The sequence below is a fragment of the Amblyomma maculatum genome, chromosome 1 (genome assembly GCF_055883805.1).
Source record: "Amblyomma maculatum isolate TAMU_Amacu chromosome 1, ASM5588380v1, whole genome shotgun sequence".
Classification (NCBI taxonomy): domain Eukaryota; kingdom Metazoa; phylum Arthropoda; class Arachnida; order Ixodida; family Ixodidae; genus Amblyomma; species Amblyomma maculatum.
Window position 1 is genome coordinate 379,525,046 of NC_139344.1, and position 20,829 is coordinate 379,545,874.

At 45.4% G+C, this 20,829-nt stretch overlaps 1 protein-coding gene across 1 annotated transcript in view; it reads left to right on the forward strand.

The window, feature by feature from the left end:
- The first annotated feature begins 514 nt into the window (after nt 1-514).
- The window catches only part of LOC146208341 (MFS-type transporter SLC18B1-like), a 34,481-nt gene continuing 14,166 nt past the window's right edge, over nt 515-20,829 (forward strand). The window contains exons 1-7 of the mRNA XM_084592824.1: nt 515-1,377; nt 12,533-12,888; nt 17,186-17,281; nt 18,027-18,100; nt 18,180-18,327; nt 19,460-19,528; nt 19,870-19,972. Of these exons, the coding sequence (XP_084448950.1) occupies nt 12,586-12,888; nt 17,186-17,281; nt 18,027-18,100; nt 18,180-18,327; nt 19,460-19,528; nt 19,870-19,972 (793 nt within the window). The 5' untranslated portion in view covers nt 515-1,377; nt 12,533-12,585. The remainder of the gene's footprint in view (nt 1,378-12,532; nt 12,889-17,185; nt 17,282-18,026; nt 18,101-18,179; nt 18,328-19,459; nt 19,529-19,869; nt 19,973-20,829) is intronic.

The following is a 20,829-nucleotide window of genomic DNA, read 5'->3' on the forward strand; positions in this document are numbered from 1 at the left end:
GATACAGGTTGACGTAGTGTTGTGTCCAAAAAAAGATTAGGCCAGTAGGTAAATTAGGTAATTAGTTAGAGGTAAAACATGCGAAATCGTGTCCGCAACAGTTGCGAGTAATTGATAAGTGGTAGAGGTTAACGAGTAGTGTTTCTTTTTTTTTTTTTTTTTTGAAATGATGTCTTCATTTGCCCTGCATCGCTATATCGGTAATGAAACCCTCGACACAAAACTCAATATGAAACTTTCGCGGAACACGCTTCTTTCAACCTTTTGTGCATGAACTGGGACGCGTTCTCGGAGTATGTCGAACGGCAACAAGAAAGCGAAGTGGGGCGCAGAGATGAACGAATATGTCTGGTTCGCATCATCAGGAACCACTCGGCGGGCGCGCCAACCCGAGCCGTCTCTCCCTCAGGGCGTCTTTGTACTCCCCCTTCTCTCTCCCTTCTTTGCTTCCCTTCCATCTCTGTTGTACCCTTTCCACGTAGCCAGGAAACTCGGAACGAGGAGGCGCGCAGCGCGCCTCTAACCAACTGGCAACGACAAAGCGCGCGTACGCGCTAGCGCAGCGGCTCTTCCACTTGAAGAATCCGCGGAAGCTCGCGGAACGCGTTAACCGCACGCACGCAGCTTGCAGGCTGCTCCGTTTTGTCGGCGGCCACTGGCTCCGCGGAGGAATGCGATATTTCGGGAAGCCAGGCCGCTGCTGCACGGGAAAGCTGCTGCAGCCGCTGCCGTGAGTCAAAACAGGCGCCGCAAGCCGACGGTGGTGTCGACATGGGTTGCCCCCGGGGCCTTTTTACCGATGCTGTTCCGCGGAGAAGCGCACTACCGTACGCCGCTGAACCACTGGCGCGGAGCGAAGAGACACGCGCCTGCGCCAAGCGAACGGCTTCCGCTGCTGCCGAGTTGAGAGACTACTGAGTCGGGCCGCCTCCTCTGGTCGGTCGAGACGAAGACTCGCGCCGCTGGCACGAGAAGAGGCGGCTGGCCTGCTGTTGCCTGAACGACGCGCTCCCGACGGAGCCCCGAGGTTACTACTACCGCTGCCAAGAAGACGGAGTCGCTGAGTGCGACGTCACTGGGAGGCTGTGAGCGACCGCGCGCGCGTGAGTGTGTGGGACCTTTTGCTGCTGTCCCTAGACCACGACGTTTGGCGGCGACCTTGCCGGCTTAACCAACCTGCCCCGTGAGGAGAGGACCGCCGCTGTTCCTGATCCTCGTTACTCTCACCGCACGCACGCGCGCGTTCACTCTTTCTCTCGGTGTACTTTTTTTTTTTTCCTTTGTTCGTCGTTCTTCGCTCTCAACTTCTTTCGCCAGCCCCCGGAGGAGGATTAGTGGAGACAAGTTGCGCAGAAAGAAGCTGCGGCGTTTAAACGTGTGAGTCGTACAACTTGCTCGGTTTACACTTTTTCTCTGCGCTTATTTGGTTTTCTTGTTTTCTCGTTTTTAAAGTTCATGCCGCGTTCTTTGTAGAACACTGACCTGTTGGTTAGCGGAGCGAGCCATGCAAAGTTTAATTAACGATTGTCTTTTAGGCTGCAGTTCATTGAGCGAGTAAGCATGGAATGCTTTTCTTGAGAGCGAAAGTTACCTTGGGCTTCTGTCCTCAAAACTGTGTCAATTACAGCGCGGAATTTACTTTATGGGTAAACTGAATTTTATGGTTTAATATTTTTATTGCTTGCGTGCGACCCAAAAGCGCAAGTACACAAGCTAGAATTTTTACGCACCATTGCAAATTCCAGGGGAAAATTGCAGGATATGTAAAGTGTTAGAATTGTTTCTACGTTCAATACGATCATTGCAAGATGTAAAGCTGAGTGACAATTATATTTTTATCGTTGTAACTAATGTTTCAGAAATATACATGCGTGTAGTTAATCCATTATAGCCTCTTATATCGATCTGAACAACTGAAGATGCCTTAATAACATCCGTTAAGCGCCATTTAATTGACTATATATGCCATCTAATCTACACATTCACAAAAAAAAAAAAATAAGACATTTCTTTTTTTTTTTTTTTCTCTTTCACGAACTGGCACAATTCGCGATCGTATTGTGCATTCACACCACTTCAATACTACGCGTATCAGGTGTAAATGTTCAGAGGCGAGAGAGTCAAGCGTTCTGATAACATCAGCGCAGGAGTATCATTAAATCTGGCTTTTTCTATCACGGTCTGGAGCCAGAGTTTAATACCTCGAAGATCGCGCCAGCCGCTCTTATCGCACATCTCTCTCATGTTTCTTTGCGGCCCCAGGAACAACAAAAACCAATGTGTCCTGGTGAGGAATCACTTGGTTCGTGCCGTAACGAACGACACTGCAGCTTCTCTTCTCTTATGAGCAACTACTTCTTCTTTATGAAAACACCGACAGGCTCCACGAGAAAGTGCTTGACCACGCGATAATTGCTGAGAATAGAACTATCGAGAGGTCCGCGTTCTAATCCTTTGCGCAAACATTCAGTGGAACTTTCATAAAATGATGTTAACGTAGTCGCGAATGTTCTCGGATTTTTTTTTTATTTTTCATACTTCAAGCGTGTAATTTATATGCCTTCTCGAACAATATATAAGCGCATGGACTGCATCGAAATAGCAGCTGGCGCTGGGTTCATGGTTATTTTCTTTATAAATCGTTCAAACAAAATTAACTGCTGATCAGTGAACAAGCAACTGTTATTATAGGAAACCCGTGAATTATATATAAATCATTCAACCGAAGGCGTCATTGTGACTTCATATATTTTGTTTGTAAATCTGTTTCCTCGCCGTCATACACATGTCATGTTCTATTCAGCTTCATTCAGGTGCCAGCCTTCTTGCGCGTTATTAGTTTTATGCATTACCTGGTCGGTTTACGGATTAATAGTTTGTGCTAGCTTGTCACTGCTGTTGAAAGCAGTGAAGTGAACGGTAGAATTCTTGTTAAGAAAACAGCTTGGCCTATACACAGTTGGTGCATATTTAGGAAGAAAAACATAGCGCTACAAATGGGACAAAAAGAACAGACGAAACAAGGCCTTACCTTAGTATTCTTAAATATGCACCAACAAACCCGACAGCTTCTCCATTAAAGCACAGCGCATGTCTATTATTTATTGATTCCATAACTTCACGAAACGCGAACTCGGACGCTAGTGCATGCGAGCGCGAGGCTAAAGCTTTCCCATTTTTCCTTTTTTTTTTTTTTTTTTTTTGCCTTAGTCACCGTACATATCTTCGATGAACGAGATTTATCGCTTCTGTTGAGCGCGGAAGCGGCTCAAGCGACATATAGCGGTAGCCTGAGCTATACGTATAATAAACTAACATAGTACATATGACAACAGAGGCTCCGACACGCAAGATTCAAACCCTAAGCAGAACAAAGCTGCCCAACTTGCTACCCTTGATCCAGTCACACTGGGCCGCAACTAGCCCCACAGCTTGTCATATACGATGACAGGGCACGCATAATGCTTTATGGTAGCTCAGGAGCCAGCTGAGAGAATTTTCCTTTTGATGCGCATACAGCTCCTTCAAAACGGGAATTTCCACAGGATTAAGCCTCAAGCGTCACTAGCGTTCAAGCAACCGGTTTCTGCGCACAGGGAAAGGCTACGATGTCCAAGAAAAGTCCAGCAAAGCGACCGTCGAGAGCGTTAGGCGACACGTTTCTTGTTTCTTTGTTGTCATTTTTTTTTTTTTCGCTTCGTAATTCCGCAGCGAGGCAGCATAACCGTGGGAAAGAAAGGACGGCGAGAAAAAACATGAATACCAACCACAAAACTGGGTGAATTTTGAAGGAAGTCTGTGTATGCGATCAGTGCTTAAAGCTGTGCATTTTGCAGCAAGTTTAAGCTGTAAAAAATGAGACTGCAGGTTTACCCTTGTCGGAGGCGATGACTGAGGTGTTGTGAAAATATGGCTCCCCTAGTCGGTATGTTTGGGAACTGCGGTTAAGGGGCTGGAATAGGCAGGGCCATGAGTGTTTCCTTAGTAAGGCCGTGATACGCATGCTGCGGTTACATGGCTACATCTAATAAGGACTAGAAGTCTGTATTCGTGAATGTTTCATCATGTGTAGGTCGTTTGAGTAGCCTACTGATGCATCAGCGTGCGAAAGTGCAGGATTTATAAAGTCGGGTGCATGTGGTCACGCCGTACACGGTAGCTCACTGGTCAATATAAAGAAGATGTCCGACGTGATCAGTCCAGCCGCTAGGCGTGACAGATTTGGATGGACGGACGGTGTGGGGGTGTGGTGCATGACTGTGACAGAGTAGCTGTTAGAGTGTTGCAGTGGTGAGGTGAAGTAAGCAGGCACGATTGTTCACGGATGGAAAGGCGGGTGCGACATGTGCGTAAGACGCCGCTGACGACTACGAAACCTCGAAGCGCAACGCCGTACAGTTCTCGCTTTAAAACATAGAAAGAGAGATACTGTTGTTTCGTTAGTGATAGCGCGTTCTTCTTTATTGTTTTTTTACTGTTAACAAACTACAGGACAAAATGTACATTTTTGGCTTGTGAACATCGAAACGTAAAACTGAAAATGATTTACAATGGAAGACAGGATACTTAAACGAAGGTTGGCAGGCTTATTTTTAAAAGCAGGATGATATTTACGAACTCCCAATATTGCTACATTTTATGCAAGTATGCAGTTCACCTTCCCACGGCGCGAACAGTACAAGTATTTATATTTTTATTTCTCCAACGACGCAGAACAGCTGCTGTCGAAGACGTGTTCATATAGACTGGTCGCGTTTGGGACAAGTCCCGACCGCCGGCGGCTGCTTTTCGATGGAGGCGAAACGAAGAGGCGTGCGATATCAGTGCTCGTTAATAATAATAATAATAATAATAATAATAATAATAATAATAATAATAATAATAATAATAATAATAATAATAATTGGTTCACAGGAAGGGAAAGGCGCAGTATCTGTCACACTTGCTATGTGGACACCTGAACCGCGCTGTAAGGGAAGGGAGGAAGAAGGGAGTGAAAGTGGAAAGAGAAAAAGAGGAGCCGTAGTGGAGGGCTACGGAGTAATCTCGACCACCTGGGGATCTTTAACGTGCGCTGACATGATAGTGACATCGCACAGCACACGGACGCCGCTTCGTTTCGCCTCCATCGAAACGCAGCCGCCGTGGTCGGGTTCGAACCCGGGAACTCCGGACAGTAGTCGGGCGTCTTACCACTTCACCACCCCGGCGGGGCTCGTTCAAATTCCCCAGGTGGTCGAAATTACTACGTAACCATCCACTACGACTCCCCTTTATCTCTTTCCACTTTCACTCCCAGCTTCCTCCCTTGCCTTGCGGCGTGGTTCAGGTGCCCACAGAACAAATGTGACATTTACTGCGCCTTTCCTTTTAACGAATTTATTATTATTATTATTATTATTATTATTATTATTATTATTATTATTATTATTATTATTATTATTATTATTATTATTATTATTATTATTATTATTATTATTATTATTACGTCACGCAAGTCGGTGAATGAGGACACACGAGCCGAATACATTTCTAATATCGGTGCGTTGACTCATATGTGTGGATAAAAAGGTAGAAAGCTTTTCGATATTTGATTTTCTCGGAGCTTGTCAGCGAAATGAAAGAACCGAGGACGTACTAGAGAAAAATATAACTCATGACTATCTTTCACGGGATTGAAAATGTCATCCTTTATATCAAACACCGACAGACTTTTAAGTGATTACTGGAACTTCAGAAATCCAATTTCGCTCGGTGGCATATAACCTCAGTTGGTGTACTCGTAAATTCAACCTCTCCTATGTGCATAGAAATGTAGTTGCCTAACACTCCCACAAACATGACATGCAAATTAGCTTTATAATGCAAACTTAGTTTTGAATAAACTCAGCCGCTTTCCACCATGCGAACGCCAAGCCGAGTATACGTTCTTAGCCAGTGAGAGTGCTTTTCGTTATCTCGCACTAGATGGAAGTTTCTTAGCTAAAGTATGTGGAGATTACAAAGATGACGGTGAAGCCCTATGGCGCAAATATAGCCTCGGGCAAAAAGGTCAATGATAGAAGTTTGCGGCCTATACAGGGTTCTGTCAGAAACTAATTTCCAATATTTCACCTCAGATGAGGCCAGCATCAGGAGAGGGAGAACTATTAACCACTGTAATACCGGTAGATACCAAGCGAAGATCAAGGGATATGTATTTCATGATTTATCGATGGGCTCACCTTCATTTCAGCTTCTGCACTGTTGACTTTGGGAACTTTGTGTATGTGCTCCAGACAAATGGCTGAATGATGCCGCTGTCGAGGGGTGTCTGATGATATCTTCGTAGACAGTGGGGTCCTATGTGGAGCGGAAAGGGCGGATGCCATCCCACATTCCTACCCGAGGAACCTTATAGAATCTTCCCGATCGTCCGATTTCGGGCTTTCGCGGAGCGCGCAGAAAGGATTTCCAACCGGTCATTTTTCAAAGAAACAGCTCATTCGACGGAACCAGATAGAGCCAAGATTGGACGTTTGCCGTAATAGCTGGGGGGGGGGGGGGGGGGGGGGGGGAGGAGAGCTGTATTAAGGAAAGATGACCATGTCGTGTACTTTTTTTTGGCTTACAGTTAGTTTTCCTCTTCATGACTGGCGCAATAATCCAAGTTGTAATGTATCATTGTAAATATAACATGATCAGATACGAATATTGCTTGCATGACCTTTAATAATCAAAGCATGATTTATTGTAAAACATCTTTCTCGTTCATCCTTTATGTCAAAACGAAATAAGGGGAAAAAAGGAATTTGAGAATGAGACAAAAGGGAGAAAGAATCAGAGATTGATTGATTGCTTGATTGATTGATTGATTGATTAATTGATAAACTTTATTGAGGAAAATAGGTGTTAGGGTTAGTGGGTTAGGAAAAAGCAGTAGTTCGGCAGTCCTCTGTCCAGGAGTTCGTTGGCCTTAGCAGCGGCTCTGGCTCCCTGCACCAGCATGGGCTGGTGCTATGCGTCCGAGTCGGCTAGAAGGTATTCCCACTGCTCAGGACTAAGGCTATCTATTTTAGGCATTGTGGGGCTTGCCCTACATCCCCATGTTGTGTTGTATAGTGTAGCAGTGTCCCCGCACTAGACGCATTCGCTTCTGTATTTTGTTGGCCATATTTTGTGGTACAGGGCTTTGTTTGGTTATGTATTTTGTAGGCGCCAAAGTGTAGTGTAGTAAGAATGAGAGAAAGGAACAGATCGCCGTCTATTACACTGCCCCTCCGCTTACGGGGCCTTGCATTGATGAACAACGGACCCCCTTGCGAGCTTCTCCTGCCGAGAAGCTCTTCACAAAGCATTCATCGATGCTCACATCTGTTTCTCTGCTAAATGGCCAAGGATACATGTATTCGGCGACGCCGTTTTGTCCGCTTCCCATGTGTTTCCTATGGGAGCGGTAAGGATCCACGCCACCCAGATTAGTTCGATCGCGCGCTGTCAGGGTTCTACGCATGCGCTGATCAATCACGCAAGCAGCGAAGTGATATGAAGTTAAGTAAAGACATGTTAAAGAGTCTCGGAAAGGAATTAATGTTTACAATAGAGAGCGAGGTAATGAAAATGTTATGGGAGTAAATTTATGTCGTTCAAGTGTTAGTGACCAGAGATGGCTTCTTTAACAAAGAAATAGCGTGAAATAGCGATATACCAATCAAGGTCCAAAGAGAAGTCCAGAAAGCCACTTTAGTGAATTTTCTGAAGTATATCAGCGGCGGTTGCCAAAGTGCATGGCTTAGTTATATATATAGGATAAATTATCCAGAAGCATACACGTCTTACCGATAATAATCACGGCGGTGGTTCAAGACTGCAAGCTGTTCGCAAGCGAAAACGTTTCGAATTGCTGAACGTTAAGATCCTATCGTCAAAAAGTTCAAGGTTACTTTGAGTATAGGCAAACTATGCAGCTTAGCAGCGCCGCATATTTTGAGCTGCCTAGTGTAAGTGAGCTGCAGTGGGTATAGTCAGGCTGAGGATAACGATGATGATGATAAGTGTAAGTGAAGCAATATAAAGAGTGGAGGCGTGCCTTTGTTGTGGGACCGGGTGCTGGAGGAGGTAGAATCACCATGTGTTCTCTGTCAATTCATTGTTTCAAGACACCCTCGCCAAAAGTCTTATCGCGATCTTTCCTAATCATTCGTTTCGAGTGATTTCACGAGTACGCGAGTAAAGAACGCAATTCGACATTGCGATTCAGGTGTACATTGTAAACATAGATAAGCGTCAAATTCCATTGTACGTACCGTAACAAAGCAAAGGGAGCTACAGTCGGGGGAATGCCACGAATGGTCAGTTCGCTGAAGAAAAACAATAAGAGAACACGGTTCTTTCTTGCATCGCTACGTATTCTTGTAAGCTGGCATTCGTCCCTGTGGAGGGTCTCCACGTGTCCTTTCAATTTATCAAGCTTTTCACAGTATTGGTTTGCCCTGATCACTAATAGACAAAATTTTCCTCCGCGATCCCGCATCATGTCCACTCTTTTCCGCACGCGTGCGGAATATTATAAAGTGAGCCGCGCCCCCTCTATTCTACTGTTGGCCCACGTTCCGCCGAGGTCGAGCCCGCGGATGAGTTGAGCCCCGTGTTTTCGTACCGGTTCGTTCACCGCGGGGCAGCAGGGAGGACCCGTCGTTCCTCGCTCCGATGGCAAGCGCCCCCGACCGCCCTCCTCGGTTGGCGCTTGTCCAGCGCGATTGAGTCGGGCTGCCACTGGCGTTGCTGCTGCTTGTCGTTGACAAGTGCCTCTCCTGTCGGGGTCAAAGCAGATGGATGGCTTCCCGCCGACGAAGACGCACGCGCTACCCAGCAGAGGGAAAAGACGGACACGTATCCGTGCCCCGCTTCGTTTTTGCCGGCAGTGGAGAACGCAGAGGAGAAGGAAGAAGAAGAAGGGTGAGGAGGAGAGGCACGAGCACGCACGTACGCGCATGTCTTGACGCGAGCAGAGGGCCCCCGCAACGCGTCATCCGACAATGTACACGCAAGGTGACGTAGGCGGCGTGTGTCGTCACATGCAGTCCGCTCGTACACCATAGGGGTCTCCGGGAGGCACGGCGAGTGGGAAAGCCTGGAAAAGGAGTTCCGCCCTCACCGGGTGCTCTATAAATCCGAGCGGTGGTGCGCTAAAACACTGTTCTCGGGTAGATAATACTTATGACTGTTTTTTTTTTTTTCAAGCTCGTGGCTCTGCGAATGTGTGTCACGACAGTGAGAAGGACATTTCACAGTCAACGCTTGTTCACAAATCAAACGCACGTGCCTCGAGCAGTACAGTGGCGCAACGAAAGTTTGTCAATCTTTCTCGCAGTAAAATAAGGCCCAAGGGGTTGCTGAGGTGTGTTCGGTCCTGGGGGATGGCTCCGCTGACAAGCATTGTTGCTACGCATCGCGTGAAGTTCTATGAAAGAGTCGAGGGAGGGCGTGGAACTTGGGCTGATCTCTATGCCGCGACTCCATGTTGAACCCTCACTGTGATCGGCGCTTGTGTACTGCATTCAAAGTTAGTACTCCTAGCAATCTGTTGAACGAGCCACCTACAGCAAGCCACAGATCCTCTTGGTCAAACAAATCGCATTGCCTACGCACCTATCGATAAAAAGGTACTTTGGCGTTAACATTTTGCAGCATGATAAGAAATAATTTCTACAGGCAGTATATCACGGCATACAGCGGATGACAATCCAAGCACCATGATACATTTGTTTGCCGAAGCGTAAATGAGCGCATATCTGAAGGGAATCTAATTTTTCATCTACATCTAGAATTACAGCAGAAGACTAGTGATAGTGCATACTCATGCTAAAGAGCTTTGCCTAGCTCTTCTTAGAAAGATACTTGTATAAGTAGAAAGGTTGCTTTGCATTAATGTTGGGAAACGCTAGTATTACACGCTTATTTTGGTCCTAATATCTACTGTGTGCGGCTTTAATAAATTACATGGAGCAGCGGCTAAAATTTACTATTCATTATTAATTCTGAAAAGCGGTGTCAAATGTTAAGATGGATTCGTAAAACTAGTAGAAGAGTGCAATACCACCAAAAACTTAATGTTTCATTTGATACGGCTGCACAAGGCCACTTTCTTCAATTAAGTAGCTTCCTTATTTGTTTGGAGCTTCAGATGTCCTTGAAGCAGCCACATCAAGATTACAACCGTGAGGAGTTCCCGTTGGTCGTAAGACTAGGCGCACTTGCAATAACAATCTGTGGGAGGCAGTGACAGGGAAAAAAATAGCAGCTATCAATTAATGGGGTATAGGTACGTAGGCCCTATGTCGTAAATTGGGAACTACTCAGAGCAAAAATAAATTTCAACAAATGTATCTGTATACGAAAAAATTTAAATTTTCCCTTAAACAATCTTGTGACTGCGGGTGTGTTCGTGCGCTCGCAGGAGGCGCTGGTATGTGTTTACACGCAGCGTTGTGTGAATGGCGTGCCATTTATTGAAAACACAAGTGCATACTTACTATGCCAATTTTCTCAGTACTAGGGCACGGCTATAGGTATGCCGTATTTATGCAAACAACATCGCTGTCCTCCAAGCACTGTTTACGCATTGATTCAACTTGTGGTTTGCGCAGTCAACAGTTGCAGCCATGTGTCGCTTATTCGTCAAAAGACAAGGCAATGCGAAGTACGGTGGATGCATGCAATCTTCGCTCTAAACAGGATATTTAATGAAGGCAAAATGAACGCTGGTCCCATTTAGCTATCAAATCTTGAGGAGGTAAGCGAAAACTGGCGATTAATAAGTGAGTTGTTACATGTTCTTAACGTTAAAGGCACACTTTAAGGAGAACGTAACAGGTAAGTTTTCAGTTAAGCCACACTGCGCCGCCACAACTGTTAATAAGTGCACTTGTATGCAGTTATAGCTATGAACTGAGAAAGCGTCATGAGTGGTGCTGCCGAAAACTAGCCCTTTGAAACGCTTCAGTGCCAAGAAGGTTTCCGCAGCATCGCCAGCACGTGCTAATGATGCAACGTTTTGTACCCACGCACTTAAATCACGTGGGCTGAATGCTACTCTCTATGCAACAACGTTGCGCAAGACGTGTCTGGAAAGTGTACATGACAACCGAAGGCCTCCGGGAGGGAAGGCAAAATAACGGTGGGCGAACCTCGCGTCCCAAGGTGTATTCTCAAAGAAGACTAATATTCTTACTATAAGCAAGAAATATATGTTTACGGTATATCTTCTCACTTCCGAATGTTTCATTTCCGTCTTGCATGGAGGTGAAAAAAACTACGCACCTCTCGAGTTGAGCCTTTTTTGATTTGAAGGCGGATCAAAGCTCCTGGATACGACGGCTGGCAGCCTCAAAAGAAATTCTGTGTTGAAATAGCTAAGCGTGTGATTGTTTTGCCGCATGTGATCAGTTTGTACGAAATTAAAAGAAACAAAATAATTTGACCGAGCGAGTGAGTTCTACGATGGCGTGAATCTACAGCAGCTGCGGCCCCGTCATTCCCTGGGTGGCAGATATATTTTTGCTAATCAGATTTAATCGCCTTTATTCTCTATGTAAAGTTTTAATTACACCATGTGTTGCCTGCTTTCTTCAAAACATGTTTCTAGAATATCCCACAATGGGTCTAAAAGCAATAGCATCATAGCCCCTGCATTGAGGTTACCCTAAAGCCCACTCAAGAGGACGTCAATCAATGTGATCTGCTACGTGTTGCTCACTCTGACGGTAGGAATCGAAGCAAGAATAAGAAAATAGTGTTCACGAGAGTCGTCATCCGTTCGATCGTTATGCTTTAAGAAGTGCTCCATTGTCTTTTATACACTTTCTGTTGACATCGTAATAACCCGTTGTCTAGAGAATGCGAGAGACTTGAAAGCAAAAGGCAAGTTTGACACGCACTATGGAGGGAATTTGTGTATCTTTTTATTATTATTTTTTTCAGGCATAGCCTATCTGTGCGGTCTTACACTGGCAGGAAGGTGTTTGAATACTAGGAGGCACGCTTTCGTTTTCTTTGAAATGTTGAATAACATGCAACTATGATTGGCGTTAAATGAAACAGCTTCAGTGCTACGATGGTGGAATAAATATGAAATAGAATTCGCGTACCTGCTTATACTGTAATGCTGCAAAGTCACTCTCGGTCAGAGACAAAGAGTCCATGTCCTGGATACAAAAGAGGGCCAACATGGTAGATTTCAGCCTTGTAGTGAGGGACTTCTCATCGATGAAAATGCTTAGATGAGTGTATAGGGTAAATGAAACAGATATAAATCATATTTACATATTACACGAAACTTCTAAACTAAGCACTTCATTGCAGTGTTAGTTCTTTAAGAGCATCATCAGTTTTCAACCAATCGCAGCCGTTCTCATGGACTGGCAAGATTTGACTTTCTCCTTGATGGGATACTAACAAGCCAATAATCTACGCGATGCTCTGATGGTAGAAAACAGCTTTTAAGGATGCGCAAAATTATTAATTTTAATTTTTCCCCTTTTCACGTCATCAGGCCAATGGTAGGGCGTCGGGTGGAACGCTGAACTCGGCTTGCTCCGGCTCACCATGGGAACGTCGGTGCCGGCGCAAGCAAACGCCGACACTTCCACGAGCGCCGCCGACCGCACTCAGGGCGAGCACCACAGCGGTGTGCTGTCGTCGCCCAGCGAGGACCCGTCCGGTGAAGAAGGCGGCCTCGTTGCCGACGGCCCAGGGAAAAGAGCCCTTGGCGGCGGCAATGACAAACGCGCGCGGAACCAAAGCCTGCTGGACAGGTTGTGGCAGTACATATGGCTCGTACCTCTCATACACACCCATTTCTGGGTATCTGCGGCGTTCTCCCTCATGCAGCCGTACTACCCGCGCTTGGTGAGCGTGCCTTCTTTGACGATTACGATGATTTTGTGTTAGGCAACTTGACGATGGATAGTGTGTTTTTGTCAGCGGAAGATGGGATATCTGCTAGCTATAGATGTGCTTACTCATAAAATTCTCCAGCAGAATGTTTTATATTAGCCGGGCTAAAGGCACGGTCCTAGTCTTGATGAACCGTACACGCTTATACATTAACTATGCAGACCACAATGTACACACGCGCCCCTGTAGACAACGGCTGTTTTCCCTGCAATCACGTGATCACCCGGTGAGCACATGCCGTGTCTCGTGCCTCGTGCGACCTTGGTTGCCATCCTGGGATATGCCTCTCGGCAGCTCTGTATTCATCCATGTAGGGGATATCTCCAGATATAAGGCGCGGTAGCAGCATTTGCTAATTTAATGGAAACTTGAAACGTACTACTATAAAGGTGGTATCGAATAAGCGATGAAAGGAGAGAGTGAAAAACGACAAAACGTTAACGTTACCACTTTTTATCGCTAACTGGATTACGCTGAAATGCGCAACCAGAAACCTTTTCTTTCTACGCGCCACAGTGAGGAAGTCACCTGCTCTACTGAGCTAATGAAATTAATGGCCTGGTCGCATTGGAGCACTATAGGCACTGCAGTGTTTTCCTGTTTTAGTTTCATCATCATCATCATCATCATAATCACCAGCCTGATTATACCCACTGCAGGGCGAAGGCCTCTCCCATATTTCTCCATTTAACCCGGTTCTGTGCTTGCTGCATCCACTTGACCCCTGCGAACTTCTTAATCTCATCCGCCCACCTAACTTTCTGCCGCCCCCTGCTACGCTTTCCTTCCTTTGGAATCCAGTTTGTTACCCTCAGCGACCATCGGTTATCCTCTCTCCGCACTATATGTCCTGCCCATGTCCATTTCTTCTTCTTAATTTCTGCTAGAATGTCGGTAACCTGAGTTATTTCTCTGACCCACTCTGCACGCTTTCTATCTCTTAATATTATCCCTACCATTTTTCGTTCCATAGCCCTCTGGGTTGTCCTCAACTTAAGTAGAACTCTCTTGGTTAGCCTCCACGTTTCAACCCCATAGGTGAGTACAGGCAAGATGCAACTTTTGTATACTTTCCTCTTGAGCGATACCGGTAAGCTGCTAGTCATAATCTGCGAGTGCTTTGCCAAATGCGCTCCATCCCAACCGTATTCTTCTTGTTATTTCCTTTTCGTGGTCCGGATCTGCGGTTACTACATGTCCTAAGTAGACATATTCGCCTACTACTTCCAGTATTTCGCTACCTAATGTAAACGGCTGTTCCTTCCCGAGGCTGTTGAACATTACCTTAGTCTTCTGCATATTGATTTTCAAGCCTACCTTTCTACTTTTCCTGTCTAGGTCATCAATCATTATCTGTAGTTCATCCCCCGAGTTGCTTAGCAAGGCAATGTCATCAGCAAATCGCAGATTACTGAGGTATTCTCCATCTACCCTTATCCCTAACTGCTCCCATTCCAAGTCTCTGAATACTTCCTCTAAACAAGCTGTGAATAGTACTAGGGAGATTGTGTCTCCTTGCCTAAGACCTTTCTTTATGGGAATTTTGTTACTTTCTTTATGCAGAACTATGGTTGCTGATATATCTTCCAGCACTTTCACGTACGGCTCGTCTACCCCCTGATTTCGCAATGCCTGCATCACCGCCAAGGTTTCAACTGAGTCAAATGCTTTTTCGTAATCAATGAATGCTATGTATAAGGGCTGGTTATATTCCGAGCATTTTTCTATCACCTGATTGATGGTATGGATATGATCGATAGTAGAGTACCATTTCCGAAACCCTGCTTGATCCTTTGCTTGATTGCAGTCTAAGGTTGTCCTGATTCTATTAGCGATTACCTTAGTAAATACCTTATACGTAACAGACAGTAAGCTGACTGGTCTGTAACTTTTAAGGTCCTTAGAGTCCCCTTTCTTGTGAATGAGGATAATGTTTGCATTCTTCCATGGTTCCGGTACCGTCGATGACACCAGGCACTGCGTATACAGGGTGAACAGTTTTTCTAGCACGATATCCCCCCCGTCCTTCAGCAAATCTGTAGTTATCTGATCCTATCCAGCTTATTTCCCCCTTTTCATAGTTTCTAGTGCTTTCTTGACATCATCCTACGTCACTGGTGGAACGTCTGACTGTTTTTCCCTACCGCCAATCTCATTACGGTCCTGACTACTTTGGCTACTGTAGAGATCTGTATAGAACTCCTCGGCTACTTTGACTATCTTTTCCATATTAGTGATGACGTTGCCCGCCTTGTCCCTTATCGCATACATCTGGTTTTTGCCTATGCCCAATTTCTTTTTTACCGCTTTAAGGCTTCCCCCGTTCTTTACAGCATGCTCAATTATCTCCATGTTATACTTCCTTATATCGGCCACCTTGCGCTTATTGATTAGCTTTGATATCTCGGCCAATTCGATCTGGCCTGTTGGATTGGAAGCTTTCATACTCTGGCGTTTCTTAATCAAATCTTTCGTCTCCTTAGACAGCTTACCGGTCTCCTCTCTAACTATCCTACCACCTACTTCTACCGCGCGCTCAGTAATGATATCTCTGAAATTATTGTTCCTTGCCTCTAGGGTAATGTCGCCATCCTCAGTTAGAGCTGAATACCTATTATGTAGCGAGATCCTGAACTCTTCTGCCCTCCCCCTCACCGCTAATTCGTTGATGGGTTTCTTTCTTACTAATCTGTTGCGTTCCTTCTTCATATTTAGGCTAATTCGGGACCTCACCATCCTGTGGTCACTGCATCGCACTTTCCCGATTACCTCTACATCTTGCATAATGGCGGGGGTTGAACACATTATGAAGTCGATTTCATTTTTAGTCTCACCGTTAGGACTTTTCCATGTCCATTTCCGGTTCTTCCGTTTGCTGAAGAAGGTATTCATGATTCGTAAGTTATTGCGCTCTGCAAACTCAACTAGTAACTCCCCCCTGCTATTCCTAGAACCAATGCCATAGTCACCTACTGCCTTGTCTCCTGCCTGTTTTTTCCCTACCTTTGCATTGAAGTCGCCCATTAGTACAGTATACTGCGTCTTTACTTTTCGCATTGCCGATTCTACATCTTCGTAGAAGCTTTCAACTGCCTGGTCATCATAACTACATGTAGGTGCATAGGCCTGTACAACCTTCAGTTTATACCGCTTATTGAGACTAATTACGATGCCTGCGACCCTCTCATTATTACTATAGAATTCATCTATATTACCCGCTATATACTTATTGACAAGGAAACCTACTCCTAGTTGTCGCCTCTCTGGTAAGCCTCGATAACACAGTACATGCCCATCCCTCAGTACAGTATATGCCTCATTCGGCCTCCTAACCTCACTAAGCCCTATGACATCCCATTTCATGCCCTCTAGTTCCTCTAACAGCACTGCTAAGCTAGCTTCACTAGCTAGGGTTCTAGCATTAAACGTTGCCAGGGTCAGTTTCCAATGGCGGCCTGTCCAGCGGAGCCAGGCTTTCTTAGCACCCCCTGCTGCGTCACAAGTCGGACCGCCGCCGTGGTCAGTTGTTCCGCAGCCGCTGGTGACTGAGGGCCGGAGTTTTGTGGAGCTTATCATAGGAGGTTGCGGCCAATTACTGCACCAGGGTGGCCAACGCCTGTTCTGGTGAGGGAGTGCGTTGCCGGAGGTGTTTACCGGAGGTGTTTACCGGAGGTGTTTACCAAACCTTAATGCGAAACTATTATGGTTCATCGGCTGCATAACCTGATGCAACCTTCAATCTCCGTAACCAATGGCGTCCAGAAAAGTTGCGTCAGAAACCAGGTGGTGCCACCAGTACTTAATAGACAGTCAATACTTCATCAACATTAGTAATGATAATGGGCTAGAATGAAATGATAAATGACATTACTAAATAAAAGGGAATGTCGTTAATAATAGTGATAAAGAATTTCAGGTCATTTGGGGTAAATGCTTTAAGGTTAAAAGCGCTTAATGTGAACGGCTTAGCTATCACAGTGCGTAAGCACTGTTAAGGGTTATCTGTAACTTTAATTGCCAATCCGCATAAAGCAATCGCAATATCGCAGCTGTTCTGTGGTGAGCGCCGTGTAGCATGCTTTGTGAAGGCATCCTCAATCCCTGCCAACTATATATAGTGACGCTACGACTGGGACGAGTTTTGTTGGAAAGCCGGCGTCTGAGCTTTATCTGTGGTCCCGGACTCGTTTGCCTTATCTGTTTATTGAAGGCTATGCGGCTCTGGTATCAAACTTTTTTTTTTCTACAGGCGACGGAAGCTGGCCTCGAAGCATGGAAGTACGGCTTTGTATTCTCCACGTTCAAGCTCACAATGCTTCTTGGATCTATATCCACCGAAAGGCTCGTAAGCGTCCAAACTTTTATTCACCTGTTGTGATTTTTTCTTTGTATACTCTGTACGTCTGCCCCTTGACAGTCCTTTATCCATAAATCCCGGCCATGGCGTCCGCATTTCGATGAAGACGAAAAGCGAAATGCGCTGTACGCGTGCAGCACGGTGCGAGATCACGTAAAAAACAGCAGGTGGTTTTTATTAGTATGTAGCCCTCCACTACAGCATTAATGATAACCCACGAGTAACTGCAGGGTACTCGACTGTAGAATTTTGATCCACTTTCTCCAGAACACTCATGGGTGACGTCACAACTGTCACTGGCTTGCGCTAGTACTAGTACAGACATCAACACACTTGTCTAAAACGCTATAGCGACGCGCTGAGTTGTGCGTTTCTGAAATTAGTCGTTCCTCAATGCCGTTACCGATGTCACTTTGAGACAGGACAAGTAAACCATGAGCCATGCGACTATGTGTACGTGGTGGTGTCCCCAGCTCTAATCTACCCGCGAATAACGGCAGTGCACGGCTTGTGCTTTCGGGAGGAGTTTGCGAACGCCTCTAAATGTGTCAGTCAAAGTCATTTCACCCGAAATGCGTAGATGCTTATGTGCGACAGTCGATTCAACGTAAAAAAATAAGAGGGATCCGTAGGCTGAACTGACGCGAGCAAAGCCACATATTAGGCGTTGCTTCTGGCGGCCTTTTTTCGAAACTGCAACCCATAGATAAGAATTCGTTTCCGTTTATTGCAGATGGTTCTTTCGACCCCACTTAAATGCTACCTCTGCGGCCAAATCGGCTTCTTCTTGTATAATGTAATATTTGGGTGAGTTGTCTAATCGCATGTAATTACGAAGTGCTCCACATTCACACAACTAATAATAGCGCCTGTTCTTTCTCTCCAGGGCTCTTTACTGGTCACCGAGAGGGAACATCTTCCTTGCTCTCTCGCTGGTGGCGGTCATTTTTGGTGGTTTCGTGCAGACAGTTTACCTAGTCTCAGCGTACTCAGTCGTTACCTCAGAGTTGCACCAAAGCAGCGGCGTCATTATCGTGAGTGATGTGCTTGGTGAAAGGCCTGTTAATGTGAGAAATCCTGTGTAGCGTTATGTGTTCGTGTACTTGACGTAGTAAATATTGCGAGGGCCTTTAGCGGCTAAAGTAGCAAAAGGCAAAATCCTGAGGGACGCATTCTGCAACGCAACTGGCATTAATTAGTAATCAATTCATTAAACATTAAGTAGGTATTTAATTATTAGTCATTAATTAGTAATTGATAGTTGATTGGCATATCACCATATAAGGCACGCATTCGCGCATACTGTCGTGGTGCTGTGTGATTGGTTGATACCTCTATGACGTCATCCTGCCTCGGCCAATCAGAGCCATCGCAAAAGCGGGACACATTTTGTACACGACAACATGAGCCATTAAAGGCTTTCGCCTTAATACGTATGCGCGCATGTCCTGCACATAAGCGCAGGAACCTCTCTCTTTTTTTTTTCTTTCTTAATACGATAGCTTTAAACGCCCCGTTCATCAGAAAATATGGCGTCGAAGTCGTTGCCGATGTTGGCGTTGTGAGCTAAATATCACGAGCATGGCGCTAGCGGGCTGTAACTGGCAGCTGTCATGGCCGCGCACTTACTGCCCGTAGGGTTGCCTCAGCCTGACGTTGCGTTTGGCAGGAGCTGCCAACTCTGTGCTGTCCTTTCGTATTGTAAGGTGATATAAGAATCAGCCTGCCAGGACCCTTGCATAGACTTAAGCTCTAAGTCAGAGAAGTACGTTCATACGGCGTGGTTAAAGTGGTCTTCTATGTGGGCTCGTATCCTATACCCTATCGCGTTATACACTTAACGGTGTAGCTTGACTGTACCCCATAACACGTGCTCTTGTTCTGAATCAAAACTCACATCCGGTGGAAGTATTCAGGCAAGCAGGGGAGCTATCAAATGGAGCATCCTGTGCATATCTCAAAAACAGGCGTCGCACCGTCAGAAAACACTGTCATATATTTTTGTCGAAAAGCGTGGACTATTCAGGTTTACTTACTTCTGCCTCTTTGATTTTCTTAATAATATCGAAAGATTATTGCATGCTACTACTGTTAATTTTGAGACATTTGGCTAGTTTTGATGAAGATTATGTTGTGTGAAGAACTCATACTCAGTTCATATTTCAGGCAATCATGGAATTTATGTTTGGATGCGGGAACATGGCCGGCTCCGTGCTTGGTGGAGCTCTTATCGATGTAGGTGCACCTTTTTCTAAAGTATATGCGTGTGTGTGCAAGTTTGTATGCCACTACGTTAAAAAAATGAAAATAAAAATATAAGACAGATTATTAATTTTGTGTCCCACTTTTTAGACAAGAACATTAAATGCGCTTCGAGCAAGCTTAGAAAAAAATATCCTTACTGGTTGGAAAGTGATAAATCATCATCACAGTTACGGTTTAAACTCACTGGAGACGTGCAGGAGGAATTCTTCTAAACATTCTCGTATCAAACGCAGATTGAAAATGTGGACGGTGAAAATAGAGAGTTAAAGCTGTACGTACTTCAAAATTTTTTCTTTTTTCTTTCCGCGCAGTTGTGGGAATACCCTCTACCGTTTTTCGTCCTCGGCACCATAATCACCCTGTCTATTCCCTGGATCATCAAGCACAAGAAGGTTCCCAACAAGCACCCCGAAGGCAGGTAGTTTTCTAAGCTTTTTTTTTTCTATTTCGCACAGCTTAAATGTATCTAACAACCCGTACTGAAGCACAGATGGTACTTGAACATTCTTTATACCCGCAGACGCAAAAATTAAAAATCCCGTTATTTGCACGTAAGGCGCAGGTTTTAAGCCAAGTAAATACACTTCTCCGGTAATACCCACCATGTGTTTCTACGATCATACCCTACACCACTGTTTCTCAAATGGGGTCCGCGAAACACACACCCATAAAATAAAGAAGCGCAGCACGATAGCTGTGGCCAGGATAGACTAAGTTTTGCATGCTTAAAAGCGCGGAGTCTCAAAGCCGACTTTAGTTTCTAACTAAACGTAGAAAGCTGGTCTAATTGATTTCTAGAAGAATTGTGAAACATTCTTACGGCGCACGAACTTTAATTTCTAAAAATGAAAACGCACGTGAGGGAGTAGCAGAGAACGTCTACAGTATTTGTTGATGCCGGCGACGGTAAAACGAGCTCTGGCGGCCCTGCTTGGCAGGACTCTGAAAACTCCTCGCGTGTCCGACGAGCGAGTGGCGCGGCATTAAGTCGATTTTCGTCTATCTGCATGAGTTATCGGTGCCGACGATGTTGCGTCTTTCCCAGTTCCTCTGCAGGCCGTGGCGCGCTCGCTGATCAAGCACTGGTTTTTTTAGAGGCCAGTTTAGATTTCACTCAATCTCAGTTCCGCGACCTGCTCCCGGAACTGCGGAAACAGTCCGCGCACAAAATCAGCGCACAAGGTAGTGGGTTGCAAGTGCAAGGCGCTTTATTGCAACGAACTGTTAATATGTCGATGTCAATGGCAGGAAAGAAACCTTTTAACATTATT